The 20,725-nt window shown below is 44.5% G+C and overlaps 2 protein-coding genes across 2 annotated transcripts in view; one reads left to right on the top strand and one right to left on the bottom strand.

Annotated features, from left to right (window-relative positions):
- TUBB6 (tubulin beta 6 class V) overlaps positions 1-2,191 on the top strand; it is a 15,769-nt gene extending 13,578 nt beyond the window's left edge. The window contains exon 3 of the mRNA XM_034643153.1: positions 679-2,191. Coding sequence (XP_034499044.1) covers positions 679-1,742 — 1,064 coding nt within the window. The 3' untranslated portion in view covers positions 1,743-2,191. The remainder of the gene's footprint in view (positions 1-678) is intronic.
- Positions 2,192-4,459: 2,268 nt separating this feature from the next.
- AFG3L2 (AFG3 like matrix AAA peptidase subunit 2) overlaps positions 4,460-20,725 on the bottom strand; it is a 45,015-nt gene continuing 28,749 nt past the window's right edge. Inside the window, exons 11-17 of the mRNA XM_034643152.1 lie at positions 20,560-20,667; positions 20,333-20,458; positions 17,601-17,711; positions 14,643-14,758; positions 11,203-11,403; positions 9,285-9,479; positions 4,460-5,293 (exon numbers count right to left, since the gene is read on the bottom strand). Coding sequence (XP_034499043.1) covers positions 5,051-5,293; positions 9,285-9,479; positions 11,203-11,403; positions 14,643-14,758; positions 17,601-17,711; positions 20,333-20,458; positions 20,560-20,667 — 1,100 coding nt within the window. The 3' untranslated portion in view covers positions 4,460-5,050. The remainder of the gene's footprint in view (positions 5,294-9,284; positions 9,480-11,202; positions 11,404-14,642; positions 14,759-17,600; positions 17,712-20,332; positions 20,459-20,559; positions 20,668-20,725) is intronic.

The following is a 20,725-nucleotide window of genomic DNA, read 5'->3' as shown; positions in this document are numbered from 1 at the left end:
CCAGTTTGGAGGATTGCTCTGATAATTAGGACTGTCTTTGCCAATTAGAGTATATGGCTTACATTTTTTTTTAAAGATTTTATTTATTTATTCAACAGAGATAGAGACAACCAGAGAGAGAGGGAATACAAGCAGGGGGAGTGGGAGATGAAGAAGCAGGCTCCCAACAGAGAAGCCTGGTGTGGGGCTCGATCCCATAACGCCGGGATCATGCCCTGAGCCGAAGGCAGACGCCCAACCGCTGTGGCACCCAGGCGCCCCTATGGCTTACATTTTTTATAACCTCAATAAGCTAAGCTTCAACCTAAAAATTCTTTCCAGTAAAAACATATTTAAGACATTTAATTAAAAAAATCCTATTGGCAAAATTGTATTGGAATTAATATTTCTATTTTCCCAACTCTTTCCAAGGCTATCGGATTAAGACAAGTGCCTCTCAGTAAAAGAGGCAACATCTGGGTAAGTCCTGGTGGCAAAGCCTCTTGATTTCTTCCAGAAACAGAAGAGAAGGATGAGCTAACTCAGGTTGTTTCCAATGCTGCTTTCCATAGAATTGAGTTTGGGGCTGAAAGATGTGTTTTTTTCATCACTGTCTTTAAAGTATGAATAAGAGTGAGCTGCCCCCCTCACCCCCGTGCCGACCTACTGATTGGGTGCCGCTCTTGTGCTTTGTCCCAGGACAAACGGGCGCAGGCAACAACTGGGCGAAGGGGCACTACACGGAAGGGGCCGAGCTGGTGGATTCGGTGCTCGACGTGGTGAGGAAGGAGTGTGAGCACTGCGACTGCCTGCAGGGCTTCCAGCTCACGCACTCGCTGGGCGGGGGCACGGGCTCAGGCATGGGCACGCTGCTCATCAGCAAGATCCGCGAGGAGTACCCCGACAGGATCATGAACACCTTCAGCGTCATGCCCTCGCCCAAGGTGTCCGACACGGTGGTGGAGCCCTACAACGCCACCCTGTCGGTGCACCAGCTGGTGGAGAACACGGACGAGACGTACTGCATCGACAACGAGGCGCTGTACGACATCTGCTTCCGCACGCTCAAGCTAACCACGCCCACCTACGGCGACCTCAACCACCTGGTGTCGGCCACCATGAGTGGCGTCACCACCTCGCTGCGCTTCCCAGGCCAGCTCAACGCCGACCTGCGCAAGCTGGCCGTGAACATGGTGCCCTTCCCGCGCCTGCACTTCTTCATGCCCGGCTTCGCGCCGCTCACGGCCCGCGGCAGCCAGCAGTACCGCGCGCTCACCGTGCCGGAACTGACGCAGCAGATGTTCGACGCCAAGAACATGATGGCCGCCTGTGACCCGCGCCACGGCCGCTACCTGACCGTGGCCACGGTCTTCCGGGGCCCCATGTCCATGAAGGAGGTGGACGAGCAGATGCTGGCCATCCAGAACAAGAACAGCAGCTACTTCGTCGAGTGGATCCCCAACAACGTCAAGGTGGCCGTGTGCGACATCCCGCCGCGCGGCCTCAAGATGGCGTCCACTTTCATCGGCAACAGCACGGCCATCCAGGAGCTGTTCAAGCGCATCTCGGAGCAGTTTTCCGCCATGTTCCGGCGCAAGGCCTTCCTGCACTGGTTCACGGGCGAGGGCATGGATGAGATGGAGTTCACAGAAGCAGAGAGCAACATGAACGACCTGGTGTCAGAATACCAGCAGTATCAAGAAGCCACCGCCAATGATGGCGAGGAAGCTTTTGAAGACGACGAAGAGGAGATCAATGAATAGAGGCGCATTCCAGTCTCAGACACCACAAATCAGATGTTGGTTCTCTAACTCTGGAGCATCGTGACCCTGATGGCCACCACATGGTGCTCTGCTCTAAATATGTGGGTCTAGGCCTCTCACCAATGCAACAAAATTGCACTACCAGTCATCTGGAAGGAAGAGAGTACATCGGAATAGCAGAGAATCGGCAGTCCTACCCAATCAAAAGATCCCTCCACAGATTTTCTGTTGGAGGACTTGAAACAATAAAGGGGCCATCAGCGAAGGGCTAAAAGAATTGACCTCCCCTTCTGTCAAGTGTTCAACCATGCTGAGAATTAGCAAGGAAGTTAGAAACAGGAGTTTTCATCCTTTGTGATGAAACCTGAAGCTGTGCAGTGTTGCCCTATATTGAAAATGCAATGTGGAACTTTAAAACACCTTATTCATAATAAAACACTAAAACCGGTTCTTTGCCTCTTCCAGCCTGTTTCCCTGATAGATTTGTTTGTGTGGTTATAATAGTTACTTGGGTACCTTGTCTTTTTCTGGGGTGAACTGCCCCTGCCACTCAGTGAATGAACTCAGAGGAAAGGCTTTCCTTCAACCCAGACCTTCGGGGTGGCAGCCAGAATTCTCCTGAGCATCAGAGTACCACACACGTAAATAAAAGCCGGTTGTCCCCTTTTGCAACTGGCACTTAGACCTCCCACAGTCTTTCATCTTCTAGCTTCATGTCCTGGGCTAGTTCCGCCTTCCCTAACAGCTGGGCAGAGATTTGCCAGAGTAGCTACGGAAAATGACCTCCAGGCTTCCAGCCAGATCCAGGGAGACGTGCAAGCTCTTGGTGGGTGAGGGCGGAGCTGGCCCTGCCGAGGGCTGTGTGCTTCGTTCAGGAGTGCTCAGGCTCAGCGCCGAGGTTGAAGGCTATTTTCTATATAACAAATCACCACTTTACAGTTTCTGTAACTTGACACAACTTCTGTAAGAGGCCTTGTAAAGTCAAACTCCGTAGGACATGACCAGGCTAGTCCTACTAGTAATTAGCAGACATTGCTGTTCACCAGTGTTTCTGGTTTTTCTTTCTGCCCCTTTGAAGTTAGCTGTGAACGTGACTTTGCTTTGGCCAAAAGAATGTGAATAGCCCGTCACTTCCAGGTCGAAGTGTCTAAATGCTGGTTCTTGACCCCTCAACTCTGACTCTGACGGATTCCTCCAATAACTGCTGAGCACAGCTCCCTCTGACCTTTGTTGGACAAGGAAGGAGCGAGGAAGAAATGACTGGCAGAGCTATTTTGATCTGGGATTACCCCACAGTATAACCTAGCTCCCCCACTTGACAGAAGGCCTGAGCTCTGTGATGCCATGGCCTACACCCAATAACTATTCTGTGCTGAGCCCCAACCTTGGCAAGACAGGGAATCACTAACCACCGCAGCATGACTTGAACTGTGGTGAAAACAAGCCCCATTTCCGCAGAAATCTTAACTATCCTTTGTGAGACCACAGTAAAAATAAGTATCTTATCATCCACATCTAACCTGGAAATATGCTAAGTTTGACTGACCTTGGGAGAGAGAAAGGATGAGTGCTGGTGTGAGTCAGGCTCCATGTGGGAGCCAACATGAGCATTGCTCACCGCAGTGCTGTGGGCCTCCTTGTGCAGAGCAGGAAACCCGAGGACGGCTGTGGTAACTATTCCAGGCCATGCTGGCTGCCTTCTAGGACTCCACAAGCTTGAATTAGAAATGCAGACGTGAGTTACCATCTGACCAACCATCTCATGCACAGCTTTGTCCCTTTCCTTACTGAATCAAACCTGACTCATGTTTGGCACCACCCACTTCATTCCACTCAGGAGGCCTCGCAGCCAAGGCCTACCAGACTCCTGCACTTGCTGGCGCCTCTCCCTGCAGTGGCACGAGGAAGTACAGTCTCCTCACTGTCTACGGATTGCGTGGGGAGCAGCACACTGACACCCTGACGGCCAAGTGAATCATACAGCCTTCAAACAATTCTTGCCTGAATCACCTCCCACAAACATCCTCTGGGGAAGAGACGCAGTGCATGTGTTACCTCTGCAGGTCACTGGGCAGAGCAGCTGAGAGACTGCAGTGTGAGCTGAGGGGGGGCTCCCATGCTCCTGGAATACTGAGTTCCTGGCGTCCACCCACACAGATGGTTCTGCAGTCGGGTGAGCTGGAGCTTGGCATCTCTGGGCCACCTGGAGGCGTGGTCCTGGGACAGAGCAGCCTGCCCACACCGTCTCCCTCCCCAGCGGTCCAGTGCTGCTCCCAGGATGCCATTGGAATCTGCCTCAAGTCTGAGAAGCTGTTGTTCCCACAACATACTTAACTGCATCAAGAACACACAAGGCAAGCTGAAAAAAACTGAGAGCCACGTGATGGCCTGGGACAGCCGCCGGACCTGCTATGATCAGACAGTGACTGCCAGGCCCAGTTGCCAGGACCAACGTCTGGTCATGACCAGCCTAGTGAGGATGTAACTGATGCCATTATCACTGATTCTTGCACTGACTTTGTATTAATGTACTTTATATCCAGAATTCATCACTCCAGAATGTACGAATCTAGAAGTTACCAATCCTCTTGTGGGAGCTGGTAAGAACCAGCAGGACTGAGGTTTTGAAGGATTCCTCTCTCCCATCAGAACACTTAATTCCTTTCCATTATGTTTCCTAAAAGAAAATACCGGAAGCATAAAACAGTAACCCTTTGTTGAGTTCAGAAGGAAAAAAGTACAGTACACTTTATTTCTGATGTAAAGAAGCCGTATTTACATAATACATTCATGTTTGTACGTTTGCTACAGCTCTCCATAGAAAACCACTCCATTAAAACAGCAACATGTGATCTGGATTCAATCTTTGAAGTATTAAGTCAAATTAAAACATCCTTATCAGGACTCCAATGTAATTTCACAGCTCATCCACAGAGGGAAACTCTGAAGGGAAATAGGAATGAAGAGTGGGTGATGAAAAGAGAAAAATACACCTCTCCCCCACAGGCAAGCCTCCATGGATGGTCGATCGATCCCCGACACACATCAGCCAGCACCACGGATGGCAGGGGGAGCAGTGCTGGGTGCCCTCTCCATGCTCCTAGCCACTGTCTGAGAGCCTGGCGGGCTCGGGGGGACATTCTCCTGGGCCTTTAGAAAGTCACCCTGACACCCAGGCAGTGACTTCAGAGGCTGAGGACTAAGGACTCCTCTTCCCACCATCTCAACCAGGTCAGCAGATGGTCGTGATTAACCCCACAGTGCCCTTATTCCTCTGAGAAAGCCAGAGTCGACCACAAAGCCGCAAGCTAAAATGGTCTCCCTTCTCGGATCTGGTTGGCGATTTTCTCATCCCGGGGCTCCTCTTTCTCCTTTTCCCGTTCTTTGTTCCAGTCCTTAAGGCCCTCTGGAAGCGAAGTGTCCTCATCCAAGCTGCCAGTGCCTTCTACAAATTCTTCATAGGTAGATTTTTCCGCAAATGGTCTGGGGCCCAAAAGTTCAACCATATCATTCTTATCTAACACTTCTTTTTCTAATAATAGAAGAGCAACCTGAAATATGAACAATTCCCATTAAACACAATTACTTTGCTAAGTTTTTGCAAAGCTATTGATTTTTTTATTCATAGCTAACCCCATTACAAATAGGATTTAAGACCACTGAAAAAGATATGGACAAGGTCCCAGGATTTTAGAGTAAAATATACAAAATATTCGGGGCGCCTGGGTGGCACAGTGGTTAAGCATCTGCCTTCAGCTCAGGGCGTGATCCCAGTGTTATGGGATTGAGCCCCACGTCAGGCTCTTCTGCTATGAGCCTGCTTCTTCCTCTCCCACTCCCCCTGCTTGTGTTCCCTATCTCGCTGGCTGTCTCTGTCGAATAAATAAAATAAAATCTTTAAAAAAAAAAAATAAAAAATAAAATATACAAAATATTGGAAAAACAAACGTCCACCAGTAAGAGAGGAGCTAAATACATATGAACAACTATGCACCTGTAATGAAGAATCTGTTCTATATACATCTTAGAGAGACATGTTCAGTGAGAAAAAGCAAGATGCACACCCTTTACGGTATGCTACATTTGCCTTTAAAAGGAGAGAAATATACATCTTTTTATGTGCTTACATGTACACAGAGAAGTTCTGGAAGAATACATTACAAACTTATAGAAGTGGCTGGGAGGGCAATTTGAAGGAAAGGGTAGAAATAGGGTAAGCAAGAAATTTAAAAAGTTAGTTGGAAAAGATAAAGACAAGGGCAGAGATACAAAAGGAAGCCAGGAAGGTTTATATGAAAACATGTATCTTGAAGTTCTAGTCATGTCTATGCTTGAACCACAAACCTGATAGTGCACATCTTAACAGGACATCAGGAAAGGGACACCTGACTATGTGTATGGAGGTGAGTAAGGGTGGCAGGGGAGCAAGACAATGGTTATCAGAGCATCTGACCTTTACAAAGACAGCAAAGCAAGTTAAAATATCAATTGACCTCATAAAATAGATTTAGTTCCTCAGGTAACTCCCTACTTAGAAATTTGACTTATCTGCACTTTTACACTAGATGCCATGTTTTTAAGGATACCAAATAATAGAGCACTTTTATTCTGTTTTATCAATTTAAAAAAACCTTATTAGGGAATACTGCAAATATGCATAAAAGCGGAAAATGAATAACATATCCCCATGTACCCACTATCAACAGTCCTCAAATTAGAGCCATTTTTGTCTCATCTACTCCCTAGATTACTCTAAAGAAAACCCCAGCTGTCATATTTTATCCATATATATTTTGGTCTCTATTTCTAAGGGATAAAAACTCTTAAAAACCTAACCAGGTTATCTTCTTAAACCACCATTAATTCTCAATTTGCCTATTTACACAGTTGTGGGTAACCACTTACATTGCAATAATATATTTTATTTAACCTAATATATCAAATGCAGTATCATTTTTCAAAAAGATCTTATTTATTTATTTATTTATTTATTTATTTATTTATTTTAGAGAGCGAGGAAGTGGGGGAGGGGCAGAGGGAGAGGAGAGAGAGAGAATCTCAAGCAGACTCCAAGCTGAGTGTGGAGTCTGACACGGGGCCCAATCTCATGACCCTGAGATCATGACCTGAGCTGAAATTAAGAGTTGGACACTCGACCAAGCCACCCAGGTGTCCCAGACACAGTATCATTTTAACATGTAATGATAGAAACAATGAGATATTTTACATTTTTTTTTTTTTTTCACGGCAAGTCTTTAGAACCCAGTGTGCTCAGAGCACACTTCAATTCGGACTAGCCACGTTCAACAACACAGGCTTGGTCAGAGGTTAACGGCAAGGGCTCTGCAGACAGAACACTGGGTCCAAATCCTGGTCTTGCTGCTTATCAACTGCATGACCCTAAGCAAAGTTATTTAACCTCTCCATGTACTCATTTATTCTGTAAAATGGGATGATAATGTTTCAACCTCCTGAGGCTGCAGGGAGCTTTAGAGAAGTTTATACATTTTATGCAGTATCTGGTGCACAGGAGATGATGGGTGGATGCTAACCGGTTACTCTTATTCTCCTAAAGCTTAGCCCTTATGTATTATCCCGTCCAGCAAAGGAGTAAACTGGGGCCCAGAATTTGGAGGACACTAGTCCAAGCAGCAAACTCTCCAGCCACGTCTCCTCTTGATGGCTCCCTATCTCCTGACTGGCTCAACATAACTCTTCACAGATTTAATTTTCTCAAACGGACCAAACAGTACTTCAGAACATTGCAATGTTTCAAGATCCTCACTCTGTTGAACCAATTTCCCTTTCCCAAACATGTCTTTGTTACCACTGTCAGTACATGCATCGTACATGCAGAAGGATAGGTAACTGGGTGAAACTCCCTGGACCTGTTTGGCATCTATGGCGTGCACCTGGAATCTTCCTCTTGAATCCGTGTATGCACACTGTCCTCCTGCAGCCAGGGGTCTTGAGTGAGCTCCTCCACTGTCTTCCATAGCTTAGGTCCTTCTTTTCCACAACTGGCTACACGGGGACCACCAATAGATCCTATTTCCAGCCTGGACCTGCTGTTCGTATTTCATTTGCAAATGCCCACTGCCCGTGTTCTCTTGGGTTCAAGAGTGACCCCCACCCCCTGTGTTTGCCACTAGGAGTCATCTCAAGGGCTTTCTTCTCGTTCACTCTGTGCATTTAACCAATCAATTTTTTTTAAACCAATCAGCTTTTTCAGATCTGCCTTTGCCCTACTTCCACTGCTAGCCCCAGCACCGTGTCAAGACTGTGAGACCCACAGCAGCCTCTGAGCTGGTCTCCGCCACTCCCCCGGGCTGGCACACTGCTGCCACGCTCTCCTGCAAATGACGAACTTCGTCGTTTCAACACTCTTTAAGGATGCCTTGCTATAAAACAAAGGGGCTGGATCAGATCATTTTGAAGATCACTCTTATTTCTAAAACTGTGTTTCTAAACTTCTAGCTAGCTTTTGAGAACCTCCGTACTGCAGCCCCCTCCCAACTATCCACTCAACCTTGCTCTGCTCCCCACACACTTCCTGCTCACCAGGCCTCCGTGCCGCCATCTGCTCCCCACACACTTCCTGCTCACCAGGCCTCCGTGCCGCCATCTGCTCCCATCCTCAACTAGATCACTATAATTTGACTACCCTTCTACATAAAATCTCAGTTCTATCTTCTATACGAAGCTTTCACCGACCACTCTGATCTTCCTCTCAGAGCTCCTGTGTGTGCTTTCCAGTGTGCCCCTCTCTCCGCCTGCACTGGGCACTTTTGTGAAAAGACATCTCGGATGCTTCTGGATTGCCTTACTGATGGAACAGCATATCTTGGAATATTCTTTTATCCGTGGCAATCCCTCCTAAAAGGCTTCCTCCTTTGTGCTTTAGGAATGTGGAATGTTCAAAGAAAAAAAATTCTAATTTGGGTTGCATGGATTCTGAATAATTGTTTACTGGATGCAAGAAATCCACTGAATTCAGAAGGAAACCCTCCCTTTGGTAGGAGCTATCATATGAAGTAAGACAGAAAACACGGAGCACATTTATTCGCAAAGCTCATAATTAAGCCAAAGGTAATTTTCATGTACCAATTTCATGTGGGCTAGCTTTTATTTACACTTTTATCACTACCTGTTTATTCCAGAGGTGAAAGACAACGGTAAATTCCCATCAGTCCACTATGCTCCTTACTGAGGTGTACGGGTAAAACACATGGTAGGGGGGAGGGCTGCCTCACTTGTGTGTTTTGCGGTTATTAGCAGATTCCATTAATCCTGCACTCACATTCTAACAGCCACAAGAGCTGGGGCTGTGTCCTCCTTTAGCTCACTACTGCACTTCCACCTGCTCCGAGACAGAGCAGACACAGAATCAGAATGAAGAAAGGAACCCAAGACTTAGCCAGTTACAGGAAATGCTAATGTCTATAAACTAACCCAAATAGTCAATCCATCACTTTAACCCTTCTTTCTTTTTCTTTTTTTGGAAAAACCACGTAGAGAATTATTTATATGACTAGCACCTACCTTCTCCACATCAGCTTTCTTCTCTGTGAGGAGAGCCACTGTTCTTTTATAAGCATCATTAATAAGTATCCGTACTTCATCATCTATCAGTCTGGCAGTGGCTTCACTGTAAGGCTTCTCTAAAACCATATCGCCTTGACGTGGGAGATCAAAGGAGATTTGCCCAACCTTTTCACTCATGCCAAACTGAACAATCTGAAAAAGATTACATGGTTAGTGGTGGGCATCGGGTTCTGCTGACAGGCTGACTTATAAAATGGCAAGAAGTTTTTATAATGGCATTAACTCTGCACACTTCACTGAAACACCTCTTTAACCTGGCACAATCTACATGGCAGCCCTGGGTTGGCTGAGTGGACAAGGGTGTTCTGTGCAGACAGTGCAGCAATGGATAGTATTTTAAACTACTCAACTAGGGACACAAGACAAGAAACCCATGGACAACATCTATGAGACCTGCAAGATACTTCTTCCTGCGCGAGGGAGAGAAGCAAGAAGGATCTGACAGACCCAAGAGGATAAACCTGCCCTCCAGGCTCTTCCTGGAAAGGGCAGTGTGCCAACCTAAGAACAAGTGATCCTGGAAAAAGCGTTTGCATTTTCCTATTACCTGAAGACATGGGGCCTAGCCTGGACCCTAGGAGCCCCCAAAACCAAAAGGCCCCACATTAAGAAGTTTCTGGAAGTAAAATCCAAATTGACTAGAAAAGAGAAGGCCCAGATGAAAGTGAGGAGTGGGAACAAAGCCAAGAGAACTCAGAAAGCAGGAAGCCACACTTGATTTTTGTTTTTTTTAAATTAATTAATTTGAGAGAGAGCAAGAGAACAAGAGCCGGGGGGGGGGAAGGGCAGAGGGAGAGGGAGAAGCAGACTCGCCGCTGAGCAGGGAGCCTGACGTGGGGCTTGATCCCAGGACCCTTGGGTCATTACCTGAGCCGAAGGCAGACACTCAACAGACTGAGCCACCCAGGCGCCCCTCAAGTCTTTTTTAAAAAAGACTATTTTTTTAGGGATGCTCTCGCTCTCTCTCAAATAAATAAAAAAGACTTAAAAAAGGGACAGACTAGAAGAAAAGCTGACATATGGGCAATAGGAGTTTCCAAAGAAAGTCATTTATATGAGGTTCCAAGACAGCAAAACTGTATTGTTTGGGGATGTATGCACCAGGGATAAACAAGGAAAATGTGGGTATGACAGTAACAAGTCAGGAGAGTGGCTGGTCCAGCAGGAAGGGAGGGAACCAAGAAGGGATGCTCTTAGGGACAGCTCTTAGAGTACAGGCAGTGTTGCACTGTGGGATCACAGAGGCTTATAATAGAACTTTAAACTCTGCATGCATGCTTTGTAGACTCTTAGTAATATAGGTAGCCCCTGCCTTTCGAAAGTTCATCTCGTGCCACTTCATTTTATGAAAGACCTACAGCAGTACCTGCTTTCGCTAACTGGAAGAAACTGAAAGGGGACTTTCCCTTTTATGAAAAAAGGTGAAAAGAGCATTCCACATGTGTTCTGCAGTGAGCTGTTCCAGAAGCAGCACACCCCTGAGCAGTGAGCAGCACTGCCAGGCTCCATTACAAGATGTGTCCCAAGGTCCAGCAGTCTACCAGATAGGTTAGTTTTGCGATCTGGTAGCTTTCAGAAACTTTTCCATCTCAATTAACAGTAAGTGCTTCTTCGCTTTGAGTCATTTCAGCTTTCAAAAGGTTTAATAGGAATGCTCGACATTCAGATAGCGGGAGAAATCTGTAAACTTTAAATGTTATACCACCAAAAAAAAAAACCCGTTTCTTTCGGGAATTCTTGCCTGAAAAGCCTAAGCAGTTAAACCCAACAGTACTGTTTCAGAGCCAGCCACAAATGTCCGTTTCTTGGCAAACGTGAGGAAGCAAGGAAGAAACACTCCATTTCATATACTTACTTGAGCGTAGGCACTCTGAGTTACTTTTCTCAAGTCATCTTGAGCACCGGTTGTAATCCTTCCAAAGAAGATTTCTTCCGACACCCGGCCACCCAGGGTCATGCACATTCTGTCCAAGAGCTGCTCTTTGGTGTACAGGTATTGTTCTTTGGGCAGATACTGGGCATAACCTAGTCCTTTGCCCCGTGGGATGATGGAGACCTGGCAAGTAGAAAACATGCAAAATGCTGAGGATTCTGCCACCAAACGCTGACCACGATGTTTATCCATATATAGATAAGCTTGCTGCCGAAACATAAGCACAGCAGCTGGGCAACCCGTCAGCCTTGGCAAGACGAGATCTAGCAGGAGCTGACTGTTCAGGGGGAGTATTTTCTCTTAGAATAACTTCACCTTAGAGTTCTAGAAAGTATTTCTTGTCTTTTTATAAAACACACTTGAAATTATTTAGTCTTGACCAAAGGACAGCTGGTGAGGGAGGGCTCCTTCTGACAGCTCAAGCCTAGGTGCCGTTCAACTTCATGGAGCCCCAGCCACCTCCTCCTTTACAAGACCAAGGGGAAGGCAGGCAGACCTAGGTGCACGGCAGCCTGCATTTTCTTCCTAGTGCTTTTTGCAACAGAGTAAATTCCTTAAATTAAAAAAAAAAAAATCAACTTTATTGAGGGATAGTTTATAGCCAGTAAATACACCCATTTAAAATGTACAGTCCAATGAGTTTTGACAAACACAACCTCCTACCACAACAGAGATACAAAATCTTTTCTTCGTCCTGCAAAGTTCTTTTGTATCCCTTTCTGGTCAGTCTTCGCTCTGCCGCCCACCCCGCTACACTCCAGCCCCAGCTGGGGATATGCGACCAGTCCCTATGGATTAATTTCTAGCACTGCATATAAATGGAGTCACACTGTATGTACTTTATTGTGTCTAGTTTCTTTCGCCGTTTCTGAGATTCACCAGCACTGCTATGTGTACTAGTTCATTCATTTTTACTGCTGGGTAGCATTCCATTGTATAAATACCCCAAACACCCACTTCATTCCTGAGGGACGTCAGGGTTGTCTCCAGTTTACTGCTATTATGAATAAAGCAGTTAAAGTCTTCGTGTGGACATGTTTTTATTTCTCTTGGGTGATTATATAGGAGTGAGATTGTTTGGTGGTATGGAAGCATTTGTTTACCTTTATAAGAAACTGCCAAACTGTTTTTCAAAATGGTTACAGCATTTCACATTCCCATCATCAATGGATGAGAGCTCCAGCTAGACTGACATTTACCAACACTTAGGACTAACTTTTTAACTTTAAGGTTAAATTCCAGTGGGTATGTGGTGGTATTTCATTGTGGTTTAATTTGCACTCTCCTGATGACTAATGAAATTGAGTATCTTCATGTGCTTAATGTCCATTTGTATACCTTCAGCTTTTTTGCCCATGATTTCACTGGGTTGCTTATTTTTGAGTTTTAAGAGGTTTTTTTTTTTTTTTTTAACATATTCTAGATACAAGCCCTTTGTCATATATATATATATATAGATATATATATATACTGCAAGTTTTTTCAGAATATGTGTCTTGCTTTTCATTTTCAAAGACAAAACATTTTTAATTTTGATGAGATCCCATTTATTAACTTTTCCCTCTGTGGTTCATGCTTTTTGTGTACTAAGACATTTTTGCCTATTTAAGGTTACAAAGATTTTGACCTACGTTCTCCTCTAAAAGTTTATTGTTTTAGCTTTTACAATCTATTTCAAATTAAATTTTTTTGAGAGTCAATGTTAACTTTTTTCCCCACATGAACAGTGAGCTGCCAGAATCATTTGTTGGTAAGACAATCCTCCCCACCTTGAATTACTGTGGCACCTCTGTTGAAAATCAATTATGTGTGAGGCTCTATGTCTGGGCTCTATTCCATCCCACTGATCTGTTTAGTCCCTTCCACAATACTACTCTTCATTACTGTAGCTATATACAAGGTCTTAAAATTGGCAGCGTAACCCCTTCAAACTTATTGTTTTGGCTATTCTAGTTGACCTGATTTCCATATAAATTTTAGATGTGCTTATCAATTTCTACAAAAAAATTCTGCTATGTCTATGATAGAGATTGCTGAAACTATACATGAACCTAGGGAGAATGGTGATAACATTGAAGGAAACGGTGTCTCTCTCTCTTTTTTTTTTTTTTTTTTTAAGATTTTTTTATTTNATGAGTGGGAGGAGGGGCAGAGGGAGAAGCAGGCTTCCCGCTGAGCAGGGAGTCCAATGTGGGACTCGATCCCAGGACCCTGGGATCATGACTTGAGCCAAAGGCAGATACTTAACCAACTGAGCCACCTATATCTCTATTTTTATTTAGGTCTTGTTTCATTCAGTGTACAGATCCTACAGGTACCTTAATAAATGTATCCTATATATTTCATGTTTTTGGATGCTGTTGTAAATGAAACTGAATTTTTAAAATTTCATTTTCTAATTGTTCATTGCTAATATATAGAAATACAACTGATTTTTGTATACGGATCCTGAATTCTATAACCTTGCTAATTTCACTTATTGGTTCTAGTTGCTTCTCTGCAGTTCTCTATGGTGGTTATTTATTTATGTATTTATTTATTTTTTAAAGTAAACTCTACCCCAACGTGGGGCCTGAATTCATTACCCCAAGGTCAACAAGAGTGGTACCCTTTACTGACTGAACCAGCCAGGCACCTCTATCTAGGATGTTATCTTCTCTGTAGTCTCCTTGCTTCGGGGGATCCCCCTCCACTTCCAGTCATCCCCTGACATTGCAAGTCAGACTGCGGCTTCCTGTTGTTCATGCTACACCAGTCTGGGGACTGCACTCAGTTGAAAAAGCAAAAATTTACCAATCTCACTTCGTGCACCCATCTTTCAGATTTCCCTTCGGTCTCTGCTTTCTTTTTTGCCAGGCTCTCTGGGGTCTTCCTGTGCAGGCATAGTTTAGTGGTCAGCTAGGGAGCTGGGCAGTTTCTACTTGGAGTGGGTCTCATTCTTCTGTAGCTTTCTTGCTTCCAGGATTTTCCTGTTAAATTTCCAATATTCTTCAAATCCTGAATTCTTTCCTCTGCCTCCTCACTATGATAAAATCAGCCTTTTCCATCGCTGTGGCCATAGAAAAAACCCTCAGGCAAGGCAGCCACGAGCTGTCAATTCTAATCCACTGCAGCTACTGCTTTTCAAAAGGAAGCTCTCTTCCACCTTTGGTCTGCTTTGGACACTGTTCCATCCCTTTAAATAAGTTTTTTTTTTCCAAACTTTGTAACTTCTCTGCAGGAGGGTTTGCATAACCTCTTCATCCCACCATCATTACCAGATGTCTTGGCCAAAGCCTATCCTTTGTGGGAATGCCATTTTCTCCTCAAGTAATTGCTCAGAGGATCAGCTGGCTTACCTACTGTTCAACAAACTGCTTTACCTTTAAAAGTGGGTCCGCATGTTCCAGATACCACCCGGCAACTGCATGACCTGCCTCATGGTACGCCACAGTCTTCTTCTCCTCGGGCTGCAGAACCTGGGTTTTTTTCTCTAAGCCTGACAAAATAGTAACAAAAAACCAAAACCACTGCCTCAGTAGCACCGACATAAAAAGACAGTTGTACAATCGACACACTGCCTTATCTAAAAGGTGACTTAGAGACTAAGCTGCCTATGATAGTTTGGAAATTCCCAACCACATTCAGACTAAAAGTAAAGGGCCAACTCTAAAATACACCCAGCTCCCTGTAACAGAATGCATTCACTACCCCCAGGCCCACTTTTTTCCTAACTCTCCCACTCTTTTGAGCCATATATCTTGTTTTGGGCAATAAAAATGCAAAGTAAAATTCAGCACCTAAGTCACTTTAAAACATAAAATTCAGAGAAAACAAAGAGGTCTGGAATGATCTCCTTTTTAATCCAGGCATGTGGAATTATCAAACGCTGGTTAAACAAACAGGCATGAGACTGCCTGCTCTCTGTTCCTGATGGAAGGCATATAAGACAGAAGGAACGGAGCTGGCTGAAAATCTGAAAATACCTAGTCAGCGAGTTGGCTAGGCCAATGCTACAATACCAGGCACACTAATCAACTGACCCAAGGGGTTCCAAGAGCCAGCAGTGGGGCAGACCTGGGAAAATAAACCCAAGAGACCCCCCTGGGTGGGGGGACCCCTACTCCAAGTACAAGTCTTCTGTGGCCTGGATCAAGGTGGATACTAAACCTCCTTTGCCCTTTTGTACCACAGAGACAAACAACATAGTTTGTACTAATACAAATTGTCACGTGTGACAAAAGTAGTTTTGTTGTGTTCAAGGTAACACATCTGAGAGAATTTCTCAAATGATAACATCTTAGTGAGTCTGAAAGATTTAAAAAAAAAAAAGAGTGCTATGTTCCCAATAATATAACCCAAGAGAATAACAGAGCTGGAAGGGCGGAGACTTACCGAAGGTGAGTTAATAAGTAGAGATAACAGTTCGCTTATATAAGAAAACAAGAACCCTGACCCCCCCTACCCCAGTTTATCCCTCGAAGTTTACATTTTCCCAGTGTGCCTACTCCAGAACAACTGCTTGTGGCCAGTTTACAATAGCTGAGCTGTGAGCAGGTAAGTGTCTGTGCACCTCAGAGCGAGGGCCCCTCTTGGACTTGCCACCCTGGCATCTTTCACACTGAGCACCAACTGTCCCCCCACCTAAAAGGCATAGACAGATATGCAGCTTTCACCGGCCTCTACAGTGAATTGCTTCCATTCTACTTACAACTCTATCAACTTAGATTTTTTCCTTTCAGTAACAAATTTCTAGAATAAGTAGTCCATTCATTCGTTCAAGGGTTATTTACGTAGCACCTAATCCAGGTTAAACACACTGCTATACTAGCCTCTAGATCCTCGCTGGAATCTCCATTAATTTGGCTTGGTATTATCCACTCAGTTGAAACTGTCATGTCAGAAGTCACCAAGAACAATCTCGTTGCCAAATCCAAGGTCATCCTCCTCAATGTCTCACATCACTTGATCTTGTTCACAAGTGCTTTATAAACGTGTCTTTGCCCTTATCTTCCATCTCTTCTAACCTCCTGGGTCTCCTTTAATGGCATCTTTTCCTTGTCTTATTCACTGATGCACCTTCCGGGCCTGTGGCACGCAAGCTCTGGTGACTCCACTGGCTCACTTTCCTCCCCTCTGCTACCAAATGCAGGAAGTGTTTACTGTGTGGGCCCTTCCCCCGGAGCCCTCTCACCCACCCCCACACCACAGGAACCATAGCCTGTGGCACTGTGGTGCTGCACAGTTCCACATGGATAGCCTGCCCCATCTCAAATTCTGCCCATCTCATCTTCTGCCAAACCAGCTGTCTCTTGAAGCACCCCATTCTTACCAAGGCCTGTAAGGCTGTCCTTCATTTTTTGCCTATTACCACTGGGACTACTTATGCTAAAATCCACTGTCTCACATTAATGACTACAAGGGTCTCTGCCTTCAGATGCTTTCCTCTTCTTCAACGTCAGAGTCCTTTTATTAAAATATCACTGATTATCATGCTACTCAATGACTCAAGAAAAATTCCACGTTAGTTCAATACTGGCCGCAGGACAACACTTTAAAAAGCCCTTTAGCTTAACGTTCAAGGCTTTCTAAAATCTAGACTTAAGCAATTATTTCCAGCTTTGCCTTACTTCCCAAAGGAACTTGAGTCTGACTGGCTTACCTTCCCTCCCTGAAACACACAGAGGGTAACACTGCTAACAACCACCTTCTGTTCCTGTCAATCTGACACCAACCTCCTCTTTCAGTTGAGCCTGGTTTAAATCCCGCCTCTCCTGTAGAGCCCTGCCTGACTTCAGTGCCCTTCCCTTCTTTGAATGCCCAAGTTCTGGAACTGCTAGTTATCTTTTTATGGGTATTAAATTGTAAGCTCCCCAGAAAGCAAAGAAAACAGCTTATGTATATCCGTGACTGTGCTTGTGGGGTGAGCATTTCCTGGCTAAACAGATGTTATAGCTGTTTATCCATCACCTATACCTAGCAGAGAGCACATTTAATTCAAGCAATACAATTTTTGGAAACAGGAAGGTTTCCTTCAAAACACTAGACTGGTATAATTCAGGGGAAGACACTTTGCTGCCTGCTGCCATGTGAATGAGTTGTGCTGTGGGATGCTGTCTGTCTCAGACTCACCCAAGCCAACAGCATCCATCTGCACAAGACCGTGGCTGGGGGTGGGGGTGCGCCCTTGCAGCACTGAGGGAACACAGCAGGTCCATGGTAACCCTAGGCTGGGTGGATAAGACTTTTCTTTGCTTCTAGCTCTTGCCAAAACAGAAAAACCCATGGCCTCAAACTCATTTTATCAGCCTTTTGACTTGAGTTACATTCAGTTTGCTTACCACCAATCACTCGCTCAATTGCTTGTTCAAAGTGTTTCTGATTTATGGAATCTGAAAGGTGTCTCGCAGCAATCAGAGCCGCTTCGTTACAGACATTAGCAACATCAGCTCCTACAAAATGAATGTACAGAACAGCTTACCCACCAAATATACTCGAACTGATTCGTCACACATTATGGATAACCATATCCACAGTCAGTTTCTCAACCAGCAGTAGACTGAATAGGGTTTAATGTAATATAATTCAGTTTGATTCATGATAACCGTAAGCTGTTCTAGCATTCGGTAGTAACCTGGTACAATCCTGGTCCTTTGAACTAAGAAGCAAGTATTAGTAGTAGTAATTATGGGTAGCTACCTTTATAGGCAATACGGCTCATACAACAGTGAACTAAGACAGTCTTTAAAAATGCCCATCAATTAACTTAGTTCTACAAGCTCTGCTGGGAGAGTGACTAATGTGGATATCAGGCAACACGCTGAAATATAATGAAAAACATAAGCATTAAAATAACTCAGTGCATTCAGTTAAATAACTAAAGTTAAATATGTGAAGCTTGCCAAATGCTTTCTAGATCCATAAGTCTATTTTTTTTTTTTTAAGATTTTATTTATTTATTTGACAGAGACAGCCAGCCAGAGAGGGAACACAAGCAGGGGGAGTAGGAGAGGAAGAAGCAGGCTCATAGCAGAGGAGCCTGATGTGGGGCTCGATCCCAGAACGCCAGGATCACGCCCTGAGCTGAAGGCAGATGCTTAACGACTGAGCTACCCAGGCGCCCCCCATAAGTCTATTTTTAAAAATTAATTAATTTAACTTATTTGAGAGAGAGACAGTATGACCGGAGCCAGGGGGTGGGCTGAAGAGGGAGAAGCAGAGTCCCTGCTAAGCAGGGAGCCCGACATGGGGCTGGATCTCAGGACCGAGATCATGATCTGAACCAAAGGCAGACGCTTAACCGACTGAGCCACCCAGGTGCCCCCATAAGTCTCTTTATTTTTTAATTTTTAAAATTTTTTTAGATTTTTTTATTTATTTATTCGACAGAGATAGAGACAGCCAGCGAGAGAGGGAACACAAGAAGGGAGAGTGGGAGAGGAAGAAGCAGGCTCATAGTGGAGGAGTCTGATGTGGGGCTCGATCCCATAACGCCGGGATCACGCCCTGAGCCGAAGGCAGACGCTCAACCGCTGTGCCACCCAGGCGCCCCCATAAGTCTCTTTAAATTCACTTTTCAGATGAAGTATATGGTAACTCAAATAAGCTATAACACATGTATATACTCAATAAACACTGAAATGTTATAAATTCCAAAGTCCAAAGATAAGAAACAAGAAAAAAGTTAGGACACTTAAGATGCCTATCTTCTTCTAACCATACACTTAAATATATAATCCGCTCAGACTTTCCAAACGCTCCTCTTTAAGAAAGGCTCACATTTACATTGAAAAACTCTTGGAATAAGCACACGCAAAGATGCTCAACATCACTAGTCGTTAGAGAAATGCAAATCGAACCATGAGGATACCACCAGGGTGGCTACAATAAAAAAGACAGGCAATGACGAGCATTGGCAAGAACGCGGAAGACTGGAGCCCTCATACTCTGCTGGAGAGAATGTAAAATGGCATAGCCGCTTCAGAAAACAGTTTGGTAGTTCCTCAAAAAGTGATTCAGCAGCACTACTCCCAGGTGTATAACCAGAGAAATGAAACGTATGTCTACACAAAAAGTCTATACATGGACGTTCATAGCACCATTATCTCTAATAGCCGAAAGATGGAAACAACACAAATGATGGATAAAGATGTGGTCTATCCACACAACGGAACATGATCCAGCTGGAAAAAGGGATGAAGTGCTGACACATTCTGCAACACGGCTGAACTCTGAAAACACTATGCTAAGTGAAAGAAGCCAGGCAGGAAAGATCACATGTTGCGTAATTCTTTTTATATGAAATGTCCAGAATAGGAAAATCTATAGAAACAGAAAGTAGGTGAGGCATTGCCTAGAGGGGGTAGAGAGAGTGGCTGCTAATGGATTCTTCTGGGGTGATGAAAATTATCTAAAATTAGACTACAGTAGTTACAATGTAACCCTGTAAATACACTGAAAACCACTGAATCATACACTTTACAATTCACAGACGAATTTTATGGTATGTGAATTTTGTCTCAATTAGAGTTGTTTAAAAAAAAAGAAAAAAAAAAACAAAAAAAACCTCACAAGGCACCTGGGTGACTCAGTTGGTTGAAAGTCTGACTCTTGATTTCAGCTCAGGTCATGATCTCAGGGCAGTGAGATCCAGCCCCATGGCAGGCTCTGTGTTCATTGGGGAGTCTGCCTGAGATTCTCTCCCTCTGCCTGCCCACTCAACCAAGGGCTCATGTGCACTCTCTCTCAAACAAATAAATGAATCTTAACAACAACAATAACAACAAAAAACCCCTAAACCCAAATACAAATAATCCAGAGGCAGGAGGAAGAGGGTGGGGTATATGTGAAGGTTCAACATGAATTAATAATTGTTCCTGACGCTAGGTGATGCCTGCAGAGGGTTTCATTACACTATTTTCTCAACTTCCGTAGATGTGTGAAATTTCCCACCATAAAAAAGTAAAAATATATACTGAAGAGGCCCCAAGGTGAGAGGTAAAAGTAAACTGGTACCTGGCAAATGTCATTGACCTAAAGGACTAACACACAGAATGGGCTCTGTTCCACTCACCTGAAAACCCTGGAGTCAAGGATGCAAGTTTTCTTGCCAGTTTCTCCTTTTCCAGGGCACTGTCCAGTTTTAGTGGTCTGAGGTGAACTTTGAAAATAGAGGCTCTTCCTTTTATGTCAGGTGGTCCTTGAGAAATTATTTTTAAGGGGAAAAAAAAAAAATCACAGTGAAAACAGTTACATCTCTCCTCAAAAGAACTGGACTGAACCCAATGAAGATCATCTCACCAATAAAGATTTGCCTGTCAAAGCGCCCTGGCCGCATCAGCGCTGGATCTAGAATATCTGGTCGATTGGTGCCTGCCAAAATGACGACGTTTGTTGTTGTGTTAAAACCTAAAGAGACAATAACAAAAATGCAAGACTTAAAGCTTTAATAAAGCATCATTTTTCT

The sequence above is a fragment of the Ailuropoda melanoleuca genome, chromosome 14 (assembly GCF_002007445.2).
Source record: "Ailuropoda melanoleuca isolate Jingjing chromosome 14, ASM200744v2, whole genome shotgun sequence".
Classification (NCBI taxonomy): domain Eukaryota; kingdom Metazoa; phylum Chordata; class Mammalia; order Carnivora; family Ursidae; genus Ailuropoda; species Ailuropoda melanoleuca.
Note: the sequence above shows the minus strand (reverse complement) of the source record. Positions and strands in the feature narration are given on the sequence as shown.